Raw genomic sequence first — 19,619 nt, forward strand, 5'->3', positions numbered from 1 at the left:
TCAAAAAAACATGGTGACGACCTTGCTGGATTGTCGCTCACGAAGGACAGCTTACCAGAGAAAAAAAGGTAGAGTGATCTTAGGTACATATGTACGTTCGTCTTTGTGTTTGACTTCCCTATCACAAACAATAGACTACGTTACTTCAGAAACGACAGTTTATCACATTATATAATATACATTCCACACAGCCTACCTCGGATAACGTTTTATTTACCGGCTTCAAAAACAGATCGACGAAACTTCAAATGTTTTTGTTTAGAATCAGCGTGGTCACCGAGAAGTCAGACTGAGAATTTATCAAAACAAACTACAACGATGCCTGTTATTTTAACCTTATAAAGCCGAAGTACGAGCTCTCTTATTCAGAGGGATGTGTTACATTACTATTTGTCAATGGGATGCTGTTGCATCATATTATATACCAAAAGTCTGTTTTCAGATTATACGTGTGAAATATTAAAACTGCACCTGTTATAAGATATCAAAATCAGAAAATGGTCTCGGACGATGTTTTTATAATATTCTAGATATGTCAAGAGTACTGTCTGAATCGTTTATATAAATAATCATGGGATGCGTTAGTAATTTCCTGGTACATACATTGATTTGATTTTAATTTTCCCCGGATACCATAATTTATACCTTAACTTGAATCAATTTATGGTGCCAAAAGCACGTTTCAAATCAACAAAGCAATAATATAGCCTTTTGTAATTGTTTAAGGATTTAGTAAACATAACATGTAGTGCGAAAACAGCATCAATAGTGCTTAAACCAGGGCGAAACCCAAACTGGGTATCTGAAATCACATAACTGGTTTCTGACCATTTTATGTCACGGGTATTAAAGATAGATGTAAGTAGTTTTGTTATACAACTTAAAAGACTAATGCTCCTGTTAAATGATTAATGACGTCACCAAAAAGATGTACAATGCCGCACGATTGTCTGTGTGGAAAAACCGTCCGAGTCGAAATTCGTCTGACCTTTATAGAAACAAAATAAGTTTTGACCTTTATTCGCATTAATATGGGTTATTTGATAAACAGAATCTAAACTCATGTGTAATACAGAATACGAATTTTTTAAAACTTGTATGTCATCTGTCTAAGGACTGAAATGTATATGAAATTATTGTATTCGTTTTATAAATTCTATATAACAGCCAGTCATGTAAGATCCTCTGTTTAACGTTACTAAAAATCGTCATAACTATTGTAATTTCTATTAACTAGAAAATCAAACTAATTTTATTTCCGTAGTCACAGCATTGAGTAGAACTGGTATCCATCGCCTGTAACTCTGACACACATCAAAGATGGTGACCTCTGTTGTCCTAGAGATATCATTATTGTTTTCGTTTCAATCTTAAAAACAAAAATACTTGTGTAAATTATTTAACAAAATAAAACTTACCTTTCGCACAAACAACCACAAGTACAATTGACCAACAATAAAGATTCAGTATTTAATTCAATTCCGCTATTTTTGGATTTGTCTGCACGGCACTTCCAGTTGCTAACAGTTCGTGCGTTATCAAAGCTTCGTGATTTAATACTAGTCAGTGATGAAATACTGGTTTCTAACCTGTAGGAGCATCACTGTTATGATATATGGTGAGAGGTTCCCGTCACTTTGATTCTACGTTATCATAGGACCGAGGAGGAAATCTGTACATTGTGTATTATCATTTTATACAAATTTAATCACATAATCGTTGGGTTATCCAAAGAATTCGCCTGTGTAATATTTTTGCATATGTCACTTGTATATATTACCCTGAACCTGCAACACTCAGAAATCGATTGTGATGTCATTATGTACATAATGACGTTACGTTAGGATTTGACACTGACGCAAAAAAAAAAAAACAAAAAAAAAAACGGCTGCGTTCGTCTGATTTAGCCCTCCACAATTAGAAATGAATGTTTATTACTTCTGTAATCTCATTTTATATCATTTTTAATGAAACTGATCTCGAATCTTTAATTTTATTCGACACAGTCTGCAAAAATAATAATTTAAAAAAAAAAAACCGTTATTGATTTTGATTTCTTGTTTTGCTAAATCTTCACTTAAGCAATGATACATGTAGGAATATCTTCTTGTTTCAGGCTGTTAGGAAATAAAACCGCTGTATCAGCCAATTAAAAGCGACGCTACAGATGGTGACGTCATATTTTACATTAATTATTGACCAAATGAAAACGCTTGTTATAGGCAAGATTAAATTGTATACACTTTGAAACACTTAGAAAATTTAACTTCACGGGACATGTTTTCACTACAGCAAATTATAACAAATCATACAAACAATAACTTGTGTGGAATGTTTTTTAATGCAGATACAGTAAAGATGAGTATCAGATATCCTGTTTCTATAATTCTGTCAAATCTATGGACATTCATGTACTTACAATGTGCTTGTACACGTATACTTTTTAACATTTTGATATCGATATGGGGTATTGACTCGTAGGTAAAATACACGTTTATGTAGACATGTACTATTGTACTTGTCACTTCCAGCTACTCAAAGGACTGTATTCCATACATTTACTGTGACCAGTATACAATGTATATACGGACCACTGATTAGAATGACCATGTTCGGTTGCAGGATGAAAAAAAAGAAACTAATCTTTAATGTGAAATGGTGAATCACAGATACGACACCTGAAATGAACTTATCAGAGCTACCGAGAGACTGTCCCACACAGCTACCGAGAGACTGTCCCACAGAGCTACCGAGAGGCTGTCTCACAGAGCTACAGAGAGGCTGTCTCATAGAGCTATCGAGAGGCTGTCCCACAGAGCTACCGAGAGCCTGTCCCATAGAGCTATCGAGAGGCTGTCTCACAGAGTTACAGAGAGGCTGTCTCACAAAGTCACCGAGAGGCTGTCTCACAGAGCTACAGAGAGGCTGTCCCACACAGCTACAGAGAGGCTGTCTCACAGAGCTACCGAGAGCCTGTCCCATAGAGCTATCGAGAGGCTGTCTCACAGAGTTACAGAGAGGCTGTCTCACAAAGTCACCGAGAGGCTGTCTCACAGAGCTACCGAGAGGCTGTCTCACACAGCTACAGAGAGGCTGTCTCACAGAGCTACAGAGAGGCTGTCTCACACAGCTACAGAGAGGCTGTCCCACAGAGCTACAGAGAGGCTGTCTCACACAGCTACCGAGAGGCTGTCTCACACAGCTACAGAGAGGCTGTCCCACAGAGCTACCGAGAGGCTGTCTCACAGAGTCACCGAGAGGCTGTCTCACACAGCTACAGAGAGGCTGTCCCACAGAGCTACAGAGAGGCTGTCTCACACAGCTATCGAGAGGCTGTCTCACACAGCTACAGAGAGGCTGTCCCACAGAGCTACAGAGAGGCTGTCTCACAGAGCTACCGAGAGGCTGTCTCACAGAGTCACCGAGAGGCTGTCTCACAAAGTCACCGAGAGGCTGTCTCACACAGCTACCGAGAGGCTGTCTCACACAGCTACAGAGAGGCTGTCCCACAGAGCTACCGAGAGGCTGTCTCACAGAGTCACCGAGAGGCTGTCTCACAGAGCTACAGAGAGGCTGTCCCACAGAGCTATCGAGAGGCTATCTCACAGAGTCACCGAGAGGCTGTCTCACAGAGTCACCGAGAGGCTGTCCCACAGAGCTATTGAGAGGCTGTCCCACAGAGCTACCGAGAGGCTGTCTCACAGAGCTACAGAGAGGCTGTCCCACAGAGCTATCGAGAGGCTATCTCACAGAGTCACCGAGAGGCTGTCCCACAGAGCTATTGAGAGGCTGTCCCACAGAGTCACCGAGAGGCTGTCTCACAGAGCTACAGAGAGGCTGTCTCGCACAGCTACAGAGAGGCTGTCCCACAGAGCTATCGAGAGGCTATCTCACAGAGTCACCGAGAGGCTGTCTCACAGAGTCACCGAGAGGCTGTCTCACAGAGCTACAGAGAGGCTGTCTCGCACAGCTACAGAGAGGCTGTCCCACAGAGCTACCGAGAGGCTGTCCCACAGATCTACCGAGAGGCTGTCTCATAGAGCTATCGAGAGGCTGTCTCACAGAGCTACCGAGAGGCTGTCTCACAGAGCTACAGAGAGGTTGTCTCACACAGCTACCGAGAGGCTGTCTCACAGAGCTACCGAGAGCCTGTCCCACAGAGCTATCGAGAGGCTGTCTCACACAGCTACAGAGAGGCTGTCTCACAGAGCTACCGAGAGGCTGTCCCACAGAGCTACAGAGAGGCTGTCTCACAGAGCTACAGAGAGGCTGTCTCACAGAGCTATCGAGAGGCTGTCCCACAGAGCTATCGAGAGGCTGTCCCACAGAGCTATCGAGAGGCTGTCTCACAGAGCTACCGAGAGGCTGTCTCACAGAGCTACAGAGAGGCTGTCTCACAGAGCTACAGAGAGGCTGTCTCACAGAGCTATCGAGAGGCTGTCCCACAGAGCTATCGAGAGGCTGTCCCACAGAGATATCGAGAGGCTGTCCCACAGAGCTACCGAGGGCTGTCTCACATAAAATTGTTAGCTTTGTTCTTGCGCTGCTGTCCTTTCTTTTTCTCGACCCCCATCACGTTGTTAAGTTGGTTAACCATAGCGCGTCGGCGCCTCTCTAGGTACTCCATTTGGTCCTCATCTATTATCTCCTCGACCTCCTCCTCAAAGTTGGGGTTATTTACGATGTTGCGCCCCTTTGTCGCAATCAAGAAGCGCCTGGCGTTGGCGTTGGCGAGCCCCTCCCCGTCTCGCGTATTCAGGTAACTGAGATAAAGCGCCATCTTCTTTTTCTGGTCCGCAAATTTATCAATTTCATCTGCGATATCGTCCACTACATCCGAATTTGGATTCGGGTCCTCTTCTTTTGATTTCACAGGCTCGGCACTCACTTCTTCCGGGGCAACTTTCTTCTTTCTATAAAGTAATTAACCAACACTTAATTAATGATAGTGATATTTGAAAATTAAAAACGTATCTAAAAGGCATTAAACACACCTTTTGTTAACTACACTTGAGCGTATTTAAACACATGACATAAGCCAAGATAAAAGTACAGCAGTTGAAATTGTTAGATGGATTGAAATAATTTCCAGTTCTATATTTTGGTGACTTTTTAGCATACGTTTGCCATTCTCCTAGGATCTAATTGTACTCATTTCTTGGGCAACTTGTTTATTCAAAAGAGGGTATCTGTACAGGTAGCAAAGACTTAGAAAGTCATTCAAATAACCGTTAGATATATAAATGTTGTGCTATCTTTAAATAACGTAAACTTATTAATTGCTGAAAAAATAAATTATAGACACTACAGACTCTTCACCATCGCCCGCTTACCTCGATCTTCATTTACGTAACCAAAAGCAACCACTTACAACTAAGACGTATATCTATGGCAATCGTGATGACTTCAATTTCTTATTGTTAATTTTCCATTTTTATATAGTAACATTCCTGCACCCCTTCTGCGGTGCTTACATCTCCCAGCAACATAAAATTTCAATAGATCTATATTGATGATTTTGATCATTATAAAGTTATGGTGAGATCGTGATTCCGTTTGGATATATCCCATTTCCTTTTGTGATACCAAGCTTGATGTGTTCAATATCCGTTCATGTTCCTGGGAATCACTTACATGGTTCTCATTTTGAAGAATGACACGACATGGATTTGACCAAGATTTACATGACTGGCATCGTTCACGAAGCAGAAGACGCTTACCCTCCCGGAATACCTGGTCGTATTCTGAATTTACTTTGTATGGTATTAGTGTTGTTATTGATGATGTTCATATACTGCCCTCCCTTTGTTGATTTTGAGTTGGACTTAAGATTTTATTTATACATGTGTATGTTTTCTACCAATAAACCTATTTTTAATATATTAACGTATTTTTATTTTTTTTTTTTTTACGCATGAGCAAATAACGTCATATTTGAAGCGACAGCCAGAAGCATGATAACGCACCCTAACATGAAAACACTTTTAACTATTTTATATAGCAATGACAGTCACTAGCACGATAGCATACCGATATATAAACATGTTCATATTATTAAGTTAAACGTAAGTATTGTGATTGTATTTTTATCTGAAATATTTCAGTTTTATTTCAATGAGGACAAACAAAAGCACAGTATCCGAATCATATATCATACTTACTTTTTACTTAGACAAGCTACCAGTACAATAGCTCCGACCAATATTAGGAGTGCCAGAAACAACAACACTATATTGGGACATCCGCTTATCATTCCATGGTCCCCTGTGGACAGTTATAAAAAATAATCACTTTAAATGTTCTGTTATTAAGATAAACTGCTTTTCTTGGAGTAAAACATTTCTTTTTCACTTCCGAATATCTCAACTTGATTCATCAAACAAATTTATAATTGACATTTTGTATATTGTATACAATGAATGGCAGAGACATGACCTACCTGACAGGAACTGGTTATACATGACATTTTCCCCCATTGTGATGTTACGTGGGTATCCACTTATATATCCTAGTGTCAGTCAGACGTCAGCAGTCTGTCATCCTGTACTAAACACCACTACTTCTGTGCGTCCTGCTCAGGACGCCTGAAACGGCCGCCATTTTGAACGTTAGTACTCTTGATGTATCATTACAGTAACTGATTTTTTCCAGGTCAAGAAAATCTTGACGGAAGTTTATTAATTGCATTTTATTTGTTTTAGTATTTATATTTATTCATGTAGTTATTTTGCAAAATTTTATAATTGAGCATATTTACAAAACGACGCAAATAAAAATACACTGTCTACTTTGTACCTCGATTTGTTGTGTTTAATGGTATATACTGGTGTCCTACTGCCATTGTTTATGTGTTAGCTAGTGTAGTGTTAATCTAGGATTAAGAAAATATTATAGCATAGCCGGAGAGAATTTACGTTACTTTTATTTCGGCGGAAAACTAATCTCGTATAAATCCCCATTATTAAGGTCATACAATACTTACACTTATATAAAATATGGTATGCGAGTATAACGACCACGATTACGGAACACAATATATTTTTTTATGTAAGATATTCCGAGCAAATTAATTTTATTTGTAAGCAGACATGGGTCTCTGTCGAATCTAAATTAATTAGGTATGGTGAACTTGGTTCAGCAAAATGTCTATAGACTCTGTCATTAAGAACTGTGGATTCGTTACTTCGAACATGGCGTCTTTGGTTCAGTAGAACGTCTATGGACTGGGTATTTACAAACTGGGTCCTTTACTTCGGACATGACGACCTTTGTTAAGTGAAACGTGTATAAACTTGGTAATTACAAACTCTGGGTTCGTTACTGCTATTAGTTCTGATATTTTGGACACATCAGTGTCCTACTATCAACGATGATTTGTTTTGAGAGGAAGTCCGATCAATCCGGACATTTGGGATCCAGTAGAATCGTTAGTTAGAAAACCAAATAATCGGTGAGCAATCGAATCTGGTTAGTTGTCTGGACATCTGGTTTCCACAAAATCGACTTTTCGTCAATTACACCCATGTTAATTAATTATTTCTTGAACAATTGGTTATCCCAGATCTGAAGTTGGTCTATAGTACTTACATTACAAGCTTACTCTAACTTTATAATTGATGTGAACCATAAACCAATGTTACTGTACATTGTTATACCGGATCCACGTTCAATACCAAAGGTTTCACCGATTTTTAATTCTGCGATATGTTTTGAGCCTATATCGTGATAATATTTTTGGCATTTTTTGTCCCCTTTTTTAAATTAACCAAACTGAGACCTCATTGTAACGTCATATCCCAGTTTACCAGACAGCAGTCAAGGAACGACAAGAACAACGTGCTCAAACATTCAATGTAAGGTGTTTTATTTCACCGCCATCTCCAAAATCACAGCCGGTTTCCGGGCATGCGCAGTTAACAACTACTAAATTGAGATTACTTTGTATAGCAAATATGCAAAGTTGTATACTACCATTATCAATAGTGAATATATTGAGCTCAATTAATTACATCATATATCATTACAGGCATGAAGGTACAGATGAGAAATAGTTATGGAAATGAACTAAGATATACATCACAAATATGTATACAAATAACCAATGCTCAACAAACGGGAATGTAGACATTGTATATAAATATCACAGAGTTTTAGCAATCGTTGTTACCATTTTCGTTTGGCTTTACTGAATACTGTTGATCTGAGGAAACTCCATTATCCCTGCAACACGTGGTTTGTGACAAACTGTCATATTCAAACGTAGGCAAGAATGGCACATATCTACACCATTTGTTTCTGTGAAGGAGAGGTGTTATAAGTGGCAGATCGTAAATAGACAGTGAACTGACAGCCGACTCCGCTCTAAACTCACTATCCTCATTGTCGTCAACATTTGTAGACGAAAGTTTATTTCGCCAAAGCAGTATTCCTCTTTCTTCGTCCGTCCCTATTAATAAAGAAGCTTCAATATATATATTTACTTAATAATCTAACGTATATCACCACATTGTTATAAACGTATTAACGCGAGTAAGGCTTTGCGACTTCAACGCCAAGAAAGATAACTCGCTTCAGATTTGAGGTTCAAGCAATGATGACACCATCAATGACGATAAATGGCATTAAATCATCAGTAAAATAATAATTGTAAAGTTAAAATATTTCATATCTGATATAGTTTATAAAACCACCAGTTGTGTATCGGTTTTACATACCCGGTATTGTTTTGATAATTATTTTTAAAATACACGACACTGCAATTTCCATTATTTTTATATATCCCCAACATAGTATAATAAAACTTGATATAATTTTATGATTGATATTATTTGAATACAAACTCAAATGTATACGCACTCACCACACGCATGCATATCGCACGCACGGGAGGCCGTCCTTAAATGACCTTAGCTGTTAATAGGACGTTAAACTAAATAAACCAAACCAAATGTTTATCATTTACATACAAACACGGTATTGTGTTGTTTATTTATAAACATACCAGGTATTGGATTGCTCATTATTTAAATACAAGCCCGGAATGCAATGTTTATTATATATATATACATAGGGCCGACCACCACTGCGCCATTGAAACGTTCTTTTTTTAAGAACGTCGATGTGGCACAGCGGTATAAGCTGCGGATATTTAAAATTTCTGGCTAGGCGATTTGGTGCCGTAGATCGTGAGTTCGAGGCCCGGTCAGGGCACGAGTCAAAAATGTGTCTTCCTTCGTCATTTGTGTTACTATATATACATACTCGGTATTGTGTCTTTTATTATTTTTAGACAATCAAAACTGCATTTTTCATCATTTTTGTATACCTGGAACTGTATTACTTATGTTAAAAATGTGAACGTACCTGGGACTGTATTGTCAAGGATAAACGCCAGCATGCCCCCAACAAACATCGCTGTACTCAACAACACCACAAGGGCCTGGTCCAGTTCGCCTACTCCTGTTGTTGAAATAATTAAATTAGCATATGCCCATATTTGAAATCTTCATTTTCTCAAATAAGTGGTATCATAAATAAAGATTAAACGTGATTACAACCTTACCTGTGTTAATAACCCCTGGGTTGTCATTCAGGTATTTGGGCGCCATTAGTCCAATCAGCAATGACGACCCAATGATACATAAATTCCGGCCAGATGACAAGTCCACGAACTGTAAATTAGATAGTCCCACTGACGTCACCATTCCGAAACTGATGACCACTATGCCACCCAAAACCGGATCAGGAAGCATCACTAGGACCGCACCAAATTTTCCGAGCACGCCACAAATGAGGAAAATGAGTCCGGCGGCCACGAACGCTCCACGGCTGGCGACCTGTGTTCATTCACAAATATAAAAGAAGCTACCTTCGTTATGTTATCTACAGTAGTCTTATATGAAAACAGTACAGCTACATGTAAAGGAAATCGTCATTTATCTTTAAGGAGAAAAGGACTCAATAACACAAATGTATGACTCATGTCTTCTATACATGTACTTGATTTTCAGGTGAATTGTGAAATATTAAAGTAAATTTTCATCAGGTTGACATATTGATATGTTTTGGTGATTCCATAAGAACACCGTCCCGATACAGAAAGCACTCGTATACATCTCCACTTTCCCAAGCAATCAACTGTTACATACCTTCGTGAAACCGATGGCTCCTACATTCTGACTGTAGGATGTCGTCGCCCCACCAGAACCAACCAACCCAGACAAGATGCTTCCGAACCCTTCAATGGCGATTCCGCGGTTTATTGCGTGCGCCGGAGGGGGAGTGGCTCCTGACACTCTGGCGCATGCGTAGTAGTCCCCCACAGATTCAATGATAGACGTCAACGTAGCTGCCAACATGGCCATGAAGCTTGCGATACTTACAGTCGGCAGTCCCCACTGACCTGTAACATTAAACAACAGATGTTATAACTTTTGTGCGGAATTAAGGGGAGATAATTTCTTTAACTACTAGTTGATATAACTTAAGAGGGCTGTATTAAGTATATCGATGAAAAGTTGTACTTAACAGACACACGTACATTTTGTGTATGTTAGTATGAACAGGGTTGTCCTCGTTATGACCAGGCAAAATCACTTGGAGGCATTTCTTACAATCTCAAAATGTTTTGAAACGAAAATGTAAAAAAAAAATTAAAAAAAAAGAAAGATTGCTTGGTCGTTTGTTAGTACAGAAGATGCTGATGATAAGGACAAATATACAGATATCCTTGCTTGGCGCCTGATGTTGTATTTCCCCGTCAATATATAACATTTTTATTAACAGATTAAGCAGAAGTGGGCTGAAATAACTAATTGTGAAGTAAACTAAAACATATCTACGTCGAGCATTTACAGGGATATGGAAAAAATAGCCACTCTGTCGAATAAAGCACGTCGGTTCTAGCGTCAGTCCTTGCCCAGTATTCCGGAAGTGAGCTGTTGGATGAAAATACTTCCGTTTCCGTTAAGATTGCACACACACTCCAGGACAGTCCTACGGCTAGCAAAACCTAAAATATATAAAGGTTGAAATTACCTTACAAACTCGTAGTTGATCAGAGGAACATGGTATGAGACGGATAAACCTGCTACACTTACCGGAAGTAGCTTGAAATAAGGAAACTTAATGACATGGCAACCCTTTTTCCGGGTCCATGATGGCGTCGGGATGGAAATGTTACGTAGATAAAGGGAAAATATGAAGACCAGGACGATTGTTCTGAAACAAAAACAAAAACAAAACTCAACGCTGAGACAGATGTACTAGATTCTAAGTATATCACTACAGACGAAGATCAATTCCATAGATTGATAGGAAGTTTCAATGTTAATTACTCACAGTGCTGATATCCCCCACTGTTTCTCACAGAACCGGATAGCCACATCAATCAATGACAAACCGACCAGGGTTATAGTAGGGACGATTGTGATTGGTCCGATATAATTTAAAAGGACCCCCAACAGTCCAGTACAGCCAATCAAAACCTGCGTTACAGATGCAAGCATGATACCGCCCTGTATCTGCAAATAACAAATAAAAGGGTCATTTTTCTATTGTTGTATATATCTAGATAAGCATATTATGCTGCATGTTATGACTTTGTTATATGTAGAGGATACAACTTTCTGTTTTGGTTATTGTCATTATGATATATTTATTTATAGGAATTATATCAACTTGCCATCACTCTCAGTTTGCTTGAAACACCAGGAATATAAACAATGATATACAATGTATATTTGAAAATTAATCGTCTTGTTTACATCACGTTAAATGTCCTGACCAAGTTTGCATACGTAAGTAAATTGTGTGTGATAAAATGCCATGCACGCTACTGACAATAACAAAATTGCATTGTTATATTAAACCAATCTCGCACGAAAAGAAGACATAACAATAGGTGACAGCGCATTGTTGAGTATAACACGCATATTGATAGCTCCTCCGATCCGGAAAAGGTCGGACCCGATATTCGCGTCGGTATACAATGGAGAAGATAGAAGTGTTTACGTGACAAAATACATGTCTTCGTCAGTGTGACCAAACAAAATTAAGTGTAGTTTATTGCAGACGTTACTTTGATAAGATTTTTCTATACGTTGAATTCGACTAAAACCCGGACACCTGCCATGTTATCAATTAACGATACAGCTATGGGATGTCCCTATCATTTCAGAAGAGTCCTGAAAAAACAAAACTACTGTATGACGTCCTTACATCACTAAGGAGTCCAGACTGACGAAACGAATGTATCTTGAAGGACAAAACAGCTGTATTGGAGAGCTTTATATCTACTACTTGATATATATATATATATACGCTTTATATCAATTATTCGGCTTTATCTGTATCTTATATATATACAATACGATTTATACAACATACACGCTCATTTTAGGGTCTTCAGAAAAGATCCAACATTCCAAAGATTAGATTAATTAAATCATCGGTTAATAACCCCCTCATTTGGAATAATAGGATCTAACACAGCAGGATACAATTGATAAATAATACAGTTTTATCGCTTGAGTTTATGTTTAAATGTTAAGTCACCGATGTATTTTTGTAAAGCGATAAGATGCTCCATGTTCCATTGGCTAAACGTTTTCGCGTTTCCTGGTGTTATTTTGGCTATAAAGACCTCACCACATTATCTGGTCTCTGCCAGACTTCATATTTCAATTTCGTAAATCTATTTGTACGTTGCACTTAAAAATTGTTCAAATGACAAACTAATGCAACCTGGACATGCTACCGTTGCTGCTTATTTGAGACATTTCTCTAATTAAGGATCATGTCTACGTGTTCCAAGGTTACATATTAACAACCGTATTAACATTATACCAATGATGAAACATGAGACATATTTCACATCCGTGACTGTCAGATATCCATGTTTATCTCCCTTATCCGTGACTGTCAGATATCAGTGCTTACCTCCCTTATCCGTGACTGTCAGATATCCGTACTTACCTCCATTATCCGTGACTGTCAGATATCCCTGCTTACCGCCCTTATCTGTGACTGTCAGATATCCGTACTTACCTCCTTTATCCGTAACTGTCAGATATCCGTACTTACCTCCCTTATCCGTGACTGTCATATATCCGCGCTTACCTCCCTTATCCATGACTGTCAGATATCTGTGTTTATCTCCCTTATCCGTGACTGTCAGATATCCGCGCTTACCTCCTTTATTCGTGACTGCCAGATACCCGTGCTTACCGCCCTTATCCGTGACAGTCAGATATCCGTACTTACCTCCCTTATCCGTGACTGTCAGATATCTGTGTTTATCTCCCTTATCCGTGACTGTCAGATATCCATACTTAACTCCCTTATCCGTGACTGTCAGATATCCGTGTTTATCTCCCTTATCCGTGACTGTCAGATATCCGTGCTTACCTCCCTTATCCGTAACTGTCAGATATCCGTGTTTATCTCCCTTATCCGTGACTGTCAGATATCCATACTTACCTCCTTTATCCGTAACTGTCAGATATCCGTGCATACTTCCCTTATCCGTGACTGTCAGATATCCGTGCTTACCTCCCTTATCCGCAACTGCCAAATTTCCGTTCTATCCAGAACAGTACCGTTGAAGGTAGCATTACTCGTGTCGAAAATCTCAGCAGCTAAAATGAAGCACACATTCGTATGGATACGTTTGTTGGCATTAATATAACAGTCGGTATAATTTGAAAAGCAGAATCTTAAATGTCTTGCGCACATATGTATTTCTATGCAGCTAAAAGAGTTGATGGCTCTAAATTTAACACCAGAACCTCAAGTGAATTGGAATTATATCTAGGTATTACTGATTTCACGTCTATTGCAAGATCGCATGTTGTACCTGTCGTGTCAATATCCGGGCACCTCCATTTCTCAATGGCTAGTAGGGCAGTGATGGCGGGAATGAACTTGTGACATCCTCCCTGTATGATGGGGAGTCTGCGAAGAAATTCACAAGGTATAGCTACCTTATTGACTCAGCGTAAGCAAATAGAACAGCATTACAACATTTTAATTCAGTCTAAATAGTCGTGTTAATCAATTGTCTTTGGTATCGTTGAGATTGACTATGTCATGCGGTGATAAACATCCTTGTTGTGGCGAGTTCGAAAGCGTTGCCCTCATACTTTAGGGAATATGGGCGGATCATAGACTTTGATTAAACATGACGAACCTCGAACAAGCTACCTGTTTGTATAAACCTAACTTCCACCATTGTGATAATGAAATTTCACCTTGTAGTGAAAATAGTTGAAACGTTTTATCAATCCGACGAATCTTTATTGCATTTGCGGTATCACATTCTCGGTCGGAATTTACTATGCCATTTTGTTTTCATTTCAAAATCTTTATCATCCGATATTTGGAAATACTCCTAAGCGTCAGGGGTCAACGAAAGTCCGTCGTTAGAAAAAATGCACATGAAACGAAGTGTCCTGATATACGTACCTGACACCTACAACCACCTGAAGTATGGTACACACACCACACATAAAGAGAAAGGTGGACATGATCTCCGACTTGACCACCTGTAGGTCCCCGGCACAGATTTTGTCGCTCACGATCAGCGGGATAGAGATGGTGGAACTGATAGATAGAAGTACTTGCTGTCAACAACAAACAATATAATTATTAAATGTATGCATACTCGACGTTGAACAATACACTAAACTAAAGAAAATATCTATCTGATAAGACCATTCCAACTTGTATATATAGAGCAGTTTGTTGACAATCATAATTTCCCCGTAATTGGATCGTTTTACAAGGTCGATTGACAGCTGTATATTTTGGGTGTATTGACAGACAAGGCTAGTACCTGTGGTGTTGCAATACATGCAGATACACGTTCGGATGGCAATACATACTAATTGTTTCTTTTAATTTGGCATTCTATTAACATATTCATTCCCCTAATTCTCGCTGGTGTTGGTGTATAATTTAATACCGAAATGCCATATGTTACAGTATAGCGTGTTACTGGAAATATTGAAATATTTTGTTTTCATCACAGATCCCATCGCTAATGATCGGCATCATCTTTATCACATGTTGATCAAGTCCAAGTTTCTAATAAAGAATATTAGGACTAGCTAGATGTGAGACAGGTGCTCGAGACTCTTTACCCAGCCTTTAATTCAGATAGTATGCGATTGAAATGCAAACACACGATTCAAAGCATACCTGTTCTTGATCATTTCCCGTAAAACACTTAAAATGCACTGGCATTCAGCCGAAACGCGATATCTCCATACCAATATAAGAGAGCGTTTCTTTATTGATATGTAATTCTATACTGCAGGAACTTTTTGAAGCACCTCGTATGTGTGGAATTACACTCAATATCGTTCCAAGTCAGACGTGTATGTTTTGTTTGTACACACGTACACTTCGACACCTATGTAAAGAAAAGCGTTGATATTTATGTGTTTACAGGATGTTCATCATCACATAACTGTGGTGCGTTGTGCCGCTACATGTATCACGTACAGAGTGTGCATATGTACACGTGCTAACAACCATTTATTACATCAAAACAGGCTCACGTGTAACTGGTACTGGTAATAATGTAAATATGTTCACACATCGACAGAGTTATCATTTTAATAAATATATCCTGTTACATCAAATACTTCTCCTTTAGTAATGTCGGTGACTGAGAAGGGTAGTAAATCAACTAAACACTGCTAAACTAAATATCAAATTTCGCTATCCAAGCATATTCAATTGTATTGAACCCCCTCGGCTACCGAAGTTGATAAACATTGTGTAATTGTGTTTTTAACGTACCTGGAGGCCGAAAATAAAACACATATGCACTGAAGGCAAATCATCAACTCCATACTCCAGACCGATGTAGCGGCCCTTTTCTGACTTCTTAAATGTGGAGATTCCGTTCGAGACTCTTGGGCCACTTCCACATAATCCACCTACATCGGATGAAGAATGATGAAGCTCGAGATGGCATTCTTCTCGGTCGTTTTCGTCTGTTTCGCATGAAGACTTGGTGAAATGTGTGAACTCAGCCATTTGGATGCACTACCTTCCGTGGAGATGTGGGTGCAGAGGTGAGCTTGACCAAGTTCGGACCTACCGTTTACACAGTCGAGCGGTCAGTTTATGACAACTGACAACATTCAGTGTCGTCATAAATCAGGATTGTTTGTACTGTCACGGATGGATTCGTGTTCACGTGTTGGTTTTATATGTTAGATACTGGTAGTGACATACATACATAAATCACCCAGGGGGACAAGACTTTCTTCTATGTGAAGGTGAAGGTCATCACAAAGTTTAAAATAACATGTTAAAATTGCTCTCAATATATCGGATGACGAATTGAGAACACCAAATTCAATTATGCGATACACAATTACACCGATCGTAGATTTATAGAGGTATTAGATAATACATAAAACACTGTAAGTAGAAACGTATTAAATGGCTGTAAGACAATGACACATCGACTCCGTGACAGCCGGTATACAGTTATTACCTGGCAGGGTAGGTAATCGGCGTGTATACAATATACATCAGGTGTATTGTACGTATATACCTTTACCTGTAGACAGTGTTTTACGGGTCATCGATCCACGGAAACTTATGTTTGAACATTTCTTGGTGATTCTTGTGTCATTTGAATTTCTATAATTAGCTTACCGTGTTGCTTTGAGGGATTGAGAGTTCTACCTGCTGTTTGGATGTACAATATTCCTTTTTTTTTACATGCAAAATATAAGTTACTGAATTTTATTAAAGTGTGGTCTATTGTTCCAACTCTTATCTATAAACAAATTTTCTGTAATGGATGGGGTTTGTTAAAACATGTGAATCTTGTACAGTGCCGTTGGTTGTCCATTTTGTTTGTAATGTGTATTTATGTGGAATAAATGGCGAGCTACTTTCCCCCGTTACCTAGCCTTGTCGATCTCGTATTTCAGACCACATTTTAGAGTGTGCCTCTTGGATTACTTCACCTTAGGTTTGTGAACACACGTGTGCCTGTCTCATGGTCCTATCAGTCTCGTTTTCAGCTTACCTGGTCCGACGGTGATCTTATGCCATGGTGCGGCGTCCGTCCGTCAACATTTGCTTTAAATCGCTACTAGTCATAAACTACTGAAACGATTTTAACCAACTTTGGTCAGAAAGGTCCGTGGGAGTACAGATTGTGCATTAATGGCGGGGCCCAATTTGGGAAATAAAGGTAATTTCTTTTAATCGCTACTAGTCATAAAGTTTTGAATGGATTTCGACCCATTTTGTTGTTTAAAAACATCCTTGAATTATGCATTAATAGTGACTCTGAGCCCCAAGGGGCGAGAGGTCGGGGCCCGATAGGGGGAATAGGGGTAATTCCTTTAAAATGCTACTAGTCATAAAGTTATTGATTGATTTGAACCCAGTTTAATCAGAAACATCCTTGGGGGGAAGGGGAACAGACTTTGCATAAATGGTGACTTTGATCCCTAAGGGGCAAGAGGGGTGGAGCTCAATAGCTGAAATTGACGTAAATCCTTTATATCCCAAAAACTTGCCCTAAATTACTACATGGATTTTGATGAAATTTAGTCTGAAGCATTATTTTGCTAACGGGATCTAATGTTCTGTGAAAGGACGGTATGGGTCCCTCAGGGCTGGAGAGAGAGGGCTTAAGGTAGACCGACCCTTCGGGTTTCCTCTGATAGATCTCCTTAATTTTATTTTTATTTCAATGTTAATTATGCTCTTATCACAAAAAGCACATAAAAAACATATGTCACCACGTTCGTTTTACTACCAGGGCCACATAAAGATACGTATTAATTAATAGCTGAACCATATTTTTAAGGATTTTGGTAGATTTTATCTTTCCCCGATAATATTCACCTCAAGCATAAAAAGAAGTTTATATCCTATTTATATCATCAGTATGAGCAATATCATTCATAATTATCAAAAAAAGAGAAGATTCTTTGGGTGGTTAACAAAATATGGCTATTTTTATACGAAAAACCTGTTATTTTTAGTGAAAAATTGATTTAAAAAAATACACGTTTATTTTTTTCCTGAAAAAATGAACAGAAAAATTACCCCCTTTTTTTTGCTTAATTAAAAATTTCATATGTATGCTTTAAGAAAAAAAAAGAAAAATAACACCTCACCATATTTCTTTTCACACTATGGCCGTTTACTTTGCTGGTACCCCAAAACTTTTGCTTCAAGTATGGCTCAAATTACCAAATTAGAGCAGTTATTTTGGAATCTGAGATTGATGAATTTTTTTGTTAAATCTTTACCATTTTCTTTCATAAATTATATTGTAATCTATGTTACTGGTGCTTTTTTTTCTAGAAGAATTTTATTTGTTTGATTTCCCAAACGCAATTAACTTTTTCCGGATATTTTCCTCTTTTCCGGATGAAAATTAGAACATTACACTAACGGTCCTTCAGACGCTTGCTTCTAATACGCCATGTGAAACGAAGCGTATCGGTGATACAGAATGCCAGAACATGCACAATATGAGCTTCATTTGCAGCGCTAAACAATGTTGCTCGAGTGTCGAGTGTCGAGCGTTCCAACCTATGCGATAATGTAATTTGAATGAAGGCAAAGCCTTAGAAGAACGCAGCTATGACAGTAATCACTCACCGTAACATGTATATACTACCACATTTTCAGATTTTAGACTTTTTTTTTTAAATCTAAATCTAAACATGTAAACACATTGTAACATAAACTATGTATTACATCTAAACATCTATACATGAAAGTATATATGAAAATTCCTTAGACAGTATGTCTACAGAAAATTGAAATCCCATAGCCCAAGTCATTTTTCCATAGACCCATTTTGTAAACATATTGTTGAAAAGTAGCATTACTGTCACGCAAACGCTTGCATCATCCAGTAATAACACGCTATTATGGGTTAAAAAAACCTCTATTTTAAGCTCTGATTTCATATCATCATTTGTCAGAAAATATTGGAATGTTGTTTACATGAATTGTAATGTATGTCAGGACTCAAACTTTTCATAGCCATTGGGGCCAACACTAAGAAACTTTACATATACCGACCAGGTTTTCTATAGCCTCTGGCCATCGGACCACCTTTACTTTCGAACACTGACAGAATTGTTTATTGTTTGTCCTGATGTGAATTTCATTGTCTTTACTTTGCACTGTTGGATTCCAAATGATCGTGCACTTAATAATGGCATCAGTATTCTACTGCCATATTTCTTTACTATTAACAACGTAAAAGGGCAGACGATACAACAATATTTTCATGATATATATAACAGAAAAGCGAATTTAGTGCCTCCACAAGGGGTTAAACCCGCGACCCTCTGCTTACTGCTCCGTCGCTCTACCGACTGACTTAATGGAAATTCCCCCACCTGAAATCACTATGTACCCTATTTACAATTAAAACCTGCCTCACTATTCCTCACTTTTCAAACGTGTTCGCCCCGAACACACATTAAGCCAGGTTTTATCCCCAACGAAGCCTCTAATTTTCATATAGCTTGCACTTGGAGTGGTCAACCGATGTAACAGAAAAGCAAGTAGTGTGCCTCCACCGTCATCGAACCGCGACCCCAGGCTTTACTCACCGG

At 38.7% G+C, this 19,619-nt stretch overlaps 2 protein-coding genes across 2 annotated transcripts; both read right to left on the reverse strand.

The window, feature by feature from the left end:
* Positions 1-2,322: 2,322 nt before the first annotated feature.
* On the reverse strand, positions 2,323-7,640 carry LOC117321513. The gene is made up of 3 exons (XM_033875938.1): positions 6,440-7,640; positions 6,162-6,264; positions 2,323-4,913 (listed from the first exon to the last, which is right to left on the reverse strand). The coding sequence occupies exons 1-3, from the start codon at positions 6,474-6,476 to the stop codon at positions 4,514-4,516; spliced, it is 540 nt and encodes a 179-aa protein (XP_033731829.1). The 5' UTR covers positions 6,477-7,640; the 3' UTR covers positions 2,323-4,513.
* A 200-nt stretch (positions 7,641-7,840) lies between these two features.
* On the reverse strand, positions 7,841-16,245 carry LOC117321512 (solute carrier family 23 member 1-like). The gene is made up of 11 exons (XM_033875936.1): positions 15,805-16,245; positions 14,464-14,621; positions 13,856-13,953; positions 13,552-13,637; positions 11,341-11,522; positions 11,100-11,220; positions 10,855-11,011; positions 10,149-10,402; positions 9,563-9,836; positions 9,364-9,459; positions 7,841-8,446 (listed from the first exon to the last, which is right to left on the reverse strand). Exons 1-11 carry the CDS (start codon positions 16,042-16,044, stop codon positions 8,151-8,153), a joined length of 1,962 nt encoding a protein of 653 aa, XP_033731827.1. The 5' UTR covers positions 16,045-16,245; the 3' UTR covers positions 7,841-8,150.
* Positions 16,246-19,619: the final 3,374 nt, after the last annotated feature.

Source organism: Pecten maximus, chromosome 2, assembly GCF_902652985.1.
Source record: "Pecten maximus chromosome 2, xPecMax1.1, whole genome shotgun sequence".
Lineage (NCBI taxonomy): Eukaryota > Metazoa > Mollusca > Bivalvia > Pectinida > Pectinidae > Pecten > Pecten maximus.

Coding starts and splice junctions, on each gene's coding strand:
- LOC117321513 (XM_033875938.1), bottom strand. CDS start 6,476: ATGGGGGAAAATGTCATGTATAACCAGTTCCTGTCAG. Junction 6,265..6,439: donor GTATAACCAGTTCCTGTCAG/GTAGGTCATGTC, acceptor AACTGTCCACAG/GGGACCATGGAATGATAAGC. Junction 4,914..6,161: donor GTAGCTTGTCTAAGTAAAAA/GTAAGTATGATA, acceptor ATTACTTTATAG/AAAGAAGAAAGTTGCCCCGG.
- LOC117321512 (XM_033875936.1), bottom strand. CDS start 16,044: ATGGCTGAGTTCACACATTTCACCAAGTCTTCATGCGAAACAGACGAA. Junction 14,622..15,804: donor GTTTTATTTTCGGCCTCCAG/GTACGTTAAAAA, acceptor TGTTGTTGACAG/CAAGTACTTCTATCTATCAG. Junction 8,447..9,363: donor CCTTGACAATACAGTCCCAG/GTACGTTCACAT, acceptor CTTTATTAATAG/GGACGGACGAAGAAAGAGGA.